Raw genomic sequence first — 9,019 nt, 5'->3', positions numbered from 1 at the left:
CTTAGCAGTAACGTAAAAATCTAAGTTGCCATTACGTTTTTCTGTTACTTGTACTCATGTATTTCTGATAAAGAATTTATTTTTTTTTATTAACATGTCATACGCGAGTTTTTACTAAATAATGTGAATTTTTTAATATTTTTGAAGGTAAATAATTGCTTATTATTTTTTATTTATATCGAGTACCACCAACTCGAGAACTACTACACACTAAAAAGTGTTTGATTATCATTAACTTATTACGCAATGAAACATTTCATAGTTAATTCATAAAAGAATTAAGTACAGCATTAGAAAATTGTCTTATTCGTTATTTTACTAAATAATTTAAATTATAATTTAGAACCAAATTGTTTTTATCGCTGAATCAAACCTATAAATATTGCATAATTTTATCTTAAATATGAAATCAATTTTACAAATAAATTTAAAAAATTGTCAGCAAAATAGTATGCAAATTGGCAAGTAAAATCATCAAAACCTACGAGAATAAAAATTATTTTTATTGGTAAAAATGAATTAGAAAATTAAAAGCATGTTGAAACTAGATTTAGCTTAGAAATTAACAAGAAATTCATTTATATCGAAAGTATTTGAGAACAAAAGTTTGTTAATGATTTAATTCTTCTCGGCAGTTGAAAATGATTGTTTTCGTATTTACATATATATATATATATATATATATATATAAAATAATAATAAATAAACTAATTATCGAATCATATATTTTTAATAAGAATTTAATTAACTATGTAATCTGTCAAAAACCCACTACGTACGGTTAAATATACATCGTATGATAATTAAATCATTCGAATACTTAATTTTTTATTTTTATATAAAATACGAAGCGTTAACAAACTACCCAAGATTTCTTAATTAGCAATACGTTACATGAAACCGAGGAAGTGGCATGTACTTAAAACGAATTTCATGAGTCAGTTCTTCCGCAGCTTCACACCAATAAACACTACTGTCTGCTTATTTTCCTCTTACAAAAATGATACTAAAGTCAAGTTCACTTTCATTTGTTATTGCAGTTTTGGTGTTTTATATAGTGGAATATAGTTCTGCTCATATAAAAATTAGTTTAAACAAACACAGGAGTCATTCTTACGCTACTTTATTAGCTAGAAATCAGCAAAACTTCAATGTCCAACAAACAAATGTCGAATGGGTTTGTACAAATCCAAAAACGAACGATATGGTAAGTAAACTTTTTTTTTTTTACATAAATAAATCGAATTTAAAAATCAAAGTAACATCTTGAAGTAAAGCGCAATATCGAATGTTATTGATTGACATAAGATTTATCAATCAGGAATTCTTTATTTTCTTAGATTGACCTTGTATATAATGGCAATGAGGAAAGTAAAAATAAAATAAAATTTTTTACTAGTTAAAACGTAGAAATTATTAATAAAAATGTTGAATTACTGATAATAAAAAAAAAAAAAAAAAAAAAAAAAAAAAAAAAAAAAAAAAAATTGAAAGTTGTTTGTCTTGTAATGCACACCTCGTGACATTGTATGTCCGTCGTAATCTAGCAAAGTTTTCCAATTATGTTAGTAAAAAAAAAAAAAAAAAAACGAATCATCAACAAATTTTTCCAGATGATTATTACATCAGAAGATGCTCCAAGATTTGGAGGTCAAAGTGTGCCCCAACCGTGGCCACAATCAAATTATCCTCAGGTTCAGATACCGACACACAATCAACCGATAAAAGTTCAACCAGTGGATCCTCAAACTCAGCAATGGGCTCAGACCGGATCACAGATTAATCCAACGTACCAAAAAGTAGCAAACATTCCGATTAACGTAGGACAAACGCAAAACCCACAGCCAATTGTAAATGATCCACAGCAGTGTACGTGCACCCCAATGATTATTAAAATAATATTAGCTTTCGTTTTTTTCACATGACTGCTTTTAAACATATTACGTTATCGAATGTCACTTCAACTTTATTATTTCAGATCCGAAAAACACTGACGGAGACGGCCTTATTGACATCAGAATGGGACATTAACGAACTTTTAACAATAATAAATAATGAGTAAAAATTATTCATTGAAAATATACTTGTTATTAAAGTAAAATCAAAGAATTTTTTTATTTGAAAATCAATATTTGTGTAGCTGGTCTTACGATACTTCCAAAATGATTGAACTCAACAAATTAATCAGGTCAATGTAAACACATACATCAATGTTAATGCAAGTATACTTTGAATGCGCATACTAACTAAGCACGCATAAGGTGAACTAAATGAGCCCATTTCACCGTTTTTTTTTTTTCCTTGAACTAACTGTATAAGAAGTATTACAAAATTAAAATAAATATCATTTTTAAAGACCATTTTAGTTAATTTTCTGTACATTAATGTTGTACGAAAATGAATGAAAAATGGTAAAGGAAACCAATTATTTAAAATAAATATGTTGATCAATTGGAATTTAGTTGATTTATTAAAACTTTCTATTATTATATCATCTTAGTTTCTTTGAATCTGCGCTTCTGTACATTTTAACCTTCGCTACAATTGCATTTTTTTAATCTTTCGTCTTACGTCACGGGCATATCTTTGCATACACCACATTTCGGAGATTTATTTATCCTTTATTTTATAATCTTATAACGGAGAAAAAAAATTAGTTTTTCATCAATATACTTGTAAATCTTCGAATCGCAAGATTTGCTAGTCTCACGTTTTATTTTTAAAATTTAATTAATTTACTATTTTACTTAAAAAATCTTACTGTTGGTTATTAATGCTGTCACACGTACCAATAAAAGTTTCTTCCACACTATTTTATTTGATAACAGTCGTACAACGCGAAATCTATCATTTTTTTAAACGGAGAAGTGTAACAAAAATATTCATCATTTAAATAACATAATTATGTCCTGTTAAATAAATTTTTTTTTTCTACGATAAATATTAAAAATATTTCTTATGTCACGTAATACTGATAACATAAAGTTGTTACATATTATTATTTCATAAAAAATTGTGTTCAAATGTACTAAGGGAAAATTTAATAAACTACTACTTCGCATATTCATTATTCTTATAGAAGTTAATTTTTTATATGACACATCTAATTAAGTTGCTTACGTACTTATTTGCTATGAAAAATTATCAACATAGTTATAAGTGTAAATTTTCTCGTTCTTTTTCGATGGTCGATAAATAAAATTTCTTTGCTATCTTGCGATTCGAAAAGTCATTGTACCTATTGCTACAAGAGAAACTCATAGATGTCCTTTAATCTTATTTTTCCTTATACAACATTTTTTTATACAATATCATTCTTATCGAATACAGCAATTTAATTTTCTTTTATATCACAAGTTTTTATGAATCAAGCAATGTAATAAAATTTATCCTACGCTATGAACAATTTAATTTTTATAATATTCTTTAACGATTTACATTATACGTGTTTTTAACTTTCAGATACTGACATTTCATCCACTTAAAGGGAATTAAAACAGTCTAACAAATTTTTCACGCTTTCTCGGACGTTTTTTATCAACAAAATTTACTTTATGAATAATCAACATAAATCATCTTCACTTACGAACATAATTGCCCAAACGAAAAATTTTTATCAACATTCCATCTCGTTATCCTTGCTCCAAATCATTTGTAGACGATATCATTTTAAATGGAATTTTTTTATACATTAAACTTTGTAATACTAACAAAAGCCATCTTAGCGAGACAGTAATTTTTTCGCTATGAGGATACACACTCATTCAATTTTATCTTTTTTAATTTTAACATCCTAAAGATTGTTTACACTTATCGAACGGTCGCTATACGTCGTACCCCTCGAGGAAAAGTTGCTATTTTTCTTTAGCAATAACGCTCCGAAAAAATTATACTAAATTCTTGTTCATCTTTATTTCGCTCACATTTTTTTTTATACTTCTATGATTTCTCATTCAGTGTGAATTTTCACGCTTACCAGAACTTTAATATGTACATCGATATACTCATATATTTCTCCAAACTTGTCATTTGTGCGTTTGGACTTTTACTACAGAATTAATTATTTGAGATCCAGGCAGTGCGTGGGTTGGTCGCGCTTACATTGATATTACCTTTGCTCATCTTTTGCTTGGTAATAATCATAATTTCTTTTTTACTGATTTTAACGTGATCTTTGCGTGTATTCATAAATTTATTTTTTATTTTTTCGTTAAGAGCTATTAAAACATTTTAACACAAAAAGTACCTTAAAGATCACTTAGCACGATTAACATTTTAAATAAAGGTAATTTATTTATTATTTTTTCTTCCAAACTTGATCTTTGTTTTTAATAATGGCTTTATTTTTTTTCAGCTAAGAATTCTTTTTGACAAATTAATAACCGGATTTTAGAATTTTTTTTTTACTTTAAAAAAAATTTTATTTTTGTGTCAACGTACGCACTAGACTTTTTTTTTATCGTAATCATTTTGACTTTATAACATGAGGTAAGAGGTACAGTAGATAGCTCAAAAATGTTGGCATTTAGCATTTGGCATCTTGATTTAACACTTTTTCAATTGGTCAATCACAAAATATACAATTAAATTGGTGCATCTTTCAAATTAGAAGCATTGATTAAATTAAGAGCAAACGGATCAATCAATCATGAGTAGATAACTAAAAATATTGATTTAAAACTGAGTAAATATATATTTTTCATATTTTTCTACTTAGTCGCATCCACTCGTTTACACGGTATGACACACATTCTCGTAATGATTATCTAGCTTTTTATTTTATCAAAGTGATTATTTCATATTTATAAATTTTTTTCGTACCACGAGTTGACTTAGGAAATCGTTTTGATTGATGTCATTTTAATTGTATAATTTACATACGCAACTATAGCTGGCTTAAATAAAAAAAAATTTTTTTTCGTTCTCTTGAGAAACTTTTAGTACAATATCACGGTAATGTATTTTTCTTTGAAATTTTGTTTGAAAATCACAGGTATTAATTTATAAAAAAGAACTATTTATAAACTTCAATCAAAACGATTTCTCAACTCTATCGCTTTTTTAAAATCTCATCATGTGGTTATTAAGTTAATTTACAGGTACCTAAAAATGCTTTACATTCCCGTTATTCCCATTAGAAGTAAGAAAAGTTCATCATCATAATCGTACATGTGATATTCTACGAGATATTTTGGTAATTTATTCTCTTTAATGTACTTATTAATTCGTTTACTTAATAATTTATCATTTTTTAATGGAAGTGTAGATGTATCTTTTAATTAAATTTTCACTCGCTAATGAAGTGATAAAAACTTTAGCAATACTGAAAAAATGATCGTTTGAAAATAATTGGCAGCTTATTTATCTCCAAGTTTTCATACACTTCATATTATTTTCTCTATGTTAACTTCCACCTCTTTGAACTCGCTACTTTTGACTCAAAGATAGAACTTACTTTTGTTTTTTTGCTTTAATCCCTGGTAATATATTAGTGAGGATTGTGATACTTTTTATTTATTATTAATTTTTTACAACGCTCATTTAATACGATCGTCGTATAATCTATATTCATTTTTTCCCCGACCACCCTTTTTCCTTACTTTTTTTTATAACTTTAAGATTGCGTAATCTTTGTAAAACGTTATGCCTTTTCAGGCATATAGTAATTTACATGTATTTTCTACATATACTTTGATCAATTTTATCGATTATTCTGTCTTTACAACTCTAATTGGCATTTATTTTGTAATGTTAGCAACTTCAAAAAAAAATTTCATAAGTTATTTTTAAAGCGATACGAAATTTTTTTTGCTCCATTATTAGTATAAACGTTACTCAAACATTTGATAATACTCATTGTCACATTTATTATTTAAAAGTTTTAGCCATCACCATTTATTACATCAAAATTGATTGTTCATTGTTTCTTTTTGTGTAAATTATAAAAAACTCTTATAAAAATCGCCATGATACTCTTACATAAAATTCAATAATTTACAAAAAATTTGGTCATTCAAATTACACATTAAATTTTATAAATTTGTTTCTTTTTACATTTAACAGTTTCGTATCACTTTAATTATCATCTATTTTCACCTATAAAGTTAAACTCGCTTTAGAATCAATCGATTTACTTACAATATCAGTCTAGTATGGCAAGCAGGTTATTTTTATGCAGCTTTTAAGGAATTCGAGTTAAACTTTCAATTCTACATTTTCCAGGTCTTAAAAATCTGGAATTTTTTATTGCCAACTTAATAAAAATTATTTGAACGCTTGTTTTTTTTTTTCGATATGAAAACAGTATTTTTTGTGGGTAATTGGCAGTTAGGGTTGAATTGTGAAAAACAAATTGCATGTAATTTTATACTCATATCATTGATTTTAGTACATTTTAACGCATTTTATTTTTGTTATCTCTTGGAAGAATTGTTTTTATTCAAATTTTTTTTTAATAAAGATATATTAATGATTTTTAATAGACTGAACCGGTTTCTCAAATGTGTATATAATATGATAATGAGGTTTGAATATTATTTAAGATTTTTCAGCAAATTAAGTTTTACTTGAAAATATTTTTGTTAAGTATTATGTTAATTATATAAATGCGTGTAATGAATCTTTTTTTTTTTCGTTATTTTTTTTATGCTATTTGCTTTTCACAAATTGCCTGACAATTTGGCACTTGAACAGTATTTTTCCTTGCGTTTACATTGTTTCGTCACTATTAGTAATAGCATCTATAAATTTTATCAACAAATTGTTCCAATACACAGTACAACATTTTTAATTAATTCAGTAAAATTTAACATACGAAGAAAAAGGTTCATTTTATTACAGTTTTTTAAATTAACTTATGATTTTTATAGTTATTTCAAAATGTTTATTACAAGCGGAAAATTTGTTATTTCAAACACATAAAACATAATGAACACTAGGTGTATTGATTGTGTCAATGGTACAATTTTTAATACTGGAAATGTATTTTATATAATTTTGGAAGTGTAACGTAGGATCGATCGTGCGAAGAAACAATTTTTGCTTAAATGAATTTTCGCACTTATTTTCCTTTTACCAATAACGTATGAATTAGGGTATTTATTTTAAAATAACTGAATTAATAAATTAACTGGTATGATAAAAATTGTGAGTGATCAGCAAAAATCGTCCAACACAATTAAAACACACAAAATAAAAAAAAATATTGACGATCGATTCCACGTCACTCCGAAGCCGTTAATACTTTACATAAAAAAGTGCTGACGAGGAAAAAGCGCGCTTGTTACAAAATTCATTACAAAAACACCAAAAACCATCGGGGCTACGAAAAATCGTGCTCAATACATTGGTCGAACGCTAACCGCATTTAAGACGATCTTGGATAAAAAAAAAAAAAAAAAAAAAAAAAGGATCCAGGAACTATTGTAGCCGGCCTATCATCCTTTCTCCACGTGGTCCTCAACTTCGGCGAAAGCTCTCATCATTCGTTCTGTAGTGCTGGTGAAGAAAATCCACTAGCTGGGACTCGGGAGGGCGAGTACGTTGCTTTAAGGCGATCAGGACGCGCCGTAGGCACAGGCCGAGTTGTCCGGTGGACTGATCTTCTCGACCGGCAGCACCGCCGCCTTCTGCCACTCGTCCCTCACCTACATGGCATCATTAAATTATCCAGTTAGTCGTTGGCCCTTGAGGAGAAAAAAAAAATTTTTAAGGAAGGTCAAAGTGCATTATTTACCTGCTCGACTTTTCCAAAGACCCTGAGGAGGTTCAGGCCAGCGAGCTTTTTTAAGTCGTCCTCTGACCACTTTGGATCCTCTAGCAGTGAGGCTAACAGGTGGGGGTACTTTGACACGTCCTCCAAGCCCACGGGTGTACTATAACGCGAGGAGACACGAAATTATACTCGTCAGTGACAATTTCTTTTAGATGGTAGTAAGGACTGTTTTTTCGGACATACGTGAAATAAAAGGCGGAAATTGGATGGGTATGAAAAACGTTTGATCAAATAAGTGAAAAATCTGTTGATTTTGTCATTGAAAGTTATATTCTCGCAACCGAATCAGTGAAACTAATTTAACCGATTGCTGTAATTAAATTTCAGTATCATCAGTCAGTGTGTAGTCACTGGAAAAATCAATGGACATTCAAACAGGCTTGGGCCCAATTTATTTAATGATTATCAAACACAGTAAAATAAAATTATTTTTTCCTGAAATAGTGCATATTATATAATTGAAAACATTTTTTATTCATCACATTTCACTGTACAATATTGAGAAAATTTGTTTTTCTGTCATATAAGTGCAACACATTTTTCAAACAAGTATTATAATATTTTTAAGTACTTTGAATTTTTTTTATTTTATACAGTAAATGCATTGTTTTTGATGGAAAAAATTTTGTTAAGTTCTGTTTTGTAAGTAGTAATTAAAAAATTTTTTTTCAGCATGATTGAATGCGAAAGTTATGTTAAAAATATATCCGTGCCAAAGACTGTATCTAAATTCACTCCGTTCACGGAGAGGTCAGTGATTATGTTGGTTTTCCTGATTTTTCTAGTGCATTATTTACCGATTCGAGGTGACTTTATTTTAACTATTTTGATCAGTAAATATTGACCGTGAATCAATGAAATTTCGCTGATTCAGTTTAATAAACGAAAAAATAACTGAATTAGAGAGAGCTTACGATTCACAGTCAACTGCTTTTACAATTATCTGCGAGGGTAGTTTAAATGGAAAATAAAACTCTGGAGATGCATTCCATGCTTTATAAACTATTGATAAACAACGCTTGATAAACAAAACAACAATAATCACGACACTTTTTATTGAAAAAGGCTCCGATCAAAAATAATTGTTTCATGCTCATTGATTTCAAAATATTTAGTTACAGTAAATTAACAAATACTGTCAGACCATCTACATCAACCCCTTATATTGATAATAAAAAAGAAGAAAACACTTTTTAGGACTACAAAAAAGCTTCTAACCCCGAAAAACCAAAATTTCCTCCAACA

At 28.1% G+C, this 9,019-nt stretch overlaps 2 protein-coding genes across 2 annotated transcripts in view; one reads left to right on the top strand and one right to left on the bottom strand.

The window, feature by feature from the left end:
* Positions 1 to 920: 920 nt before the first annotated feature.
* LOC106639069 (uncharacterized) lies at positions 921 to 2,860 on the top strand. The gene is made up of 3 exons (XM_014352509.2): positions 921 to 1,207; positions 1,614 to 1,869; positions 1,979 to 2,860. The coding sequence occupies exons 1-3, from the start codon at positions 1,001 to 1,003 to the stop codon at positions 2,029 to 2,031; spliced, it is 516 nt and encodes a 171-aa protein (XP_014207995.2). The 5' UTR covers positions 921 to 1,000; the 3' UTR covers positions 2,032 to 2,860.
* Positions 2,861 to 7,486: 4,626 nt separating this feature from the next.
* The window catches only part of LOC106639027 (uncharacterized), a 213,443-nt gene continuing 211,910 nt past the window's right edge, over positions 7,487 to 9,019 (bottom strand). Inside the window, exons 11-12 of the mRNA XM_089588923.1 lie at positions 7,736 to 7,874; positions 7,487 to 7,646 (exon numbers count right to left, since the gene is read on the bottom strand). Of these exons, the coding sequence (XP_089445049.1) occupies positions 7,557 to 7,646; positions 7,736 to 7,874 (229 nt within the window). The 3' untranslated portion in view covers positions 7,487 to 7,556. The remainder of the gene's footprint in view (positions 7,647 to 7,735; positions 7,875 to 9,019) is intronic.

Source organism: Copidosoma floridanum, unplaced genomic scaffold (assembly GCF_036245765.1).
Source record: "Copidosoma floridanum isolate Cflo_tuat_1 unplaced genomic scaffold, Cflo_Japanese_pri ptg000007l, whole genome shotgun sequence".
Taxonomy (NCBI): domain Eukaryota; kingdom Metazoa; phylum Arthropoda; class Insecta; order Hymenoptera; family Encyrtidae; genus Copidosoma; species Copidosoma floridanum.
Note: the sequence above shows the minus strand (reverse complement) of the source record. Positions and strands in the feature narration are given on the sequence as shown.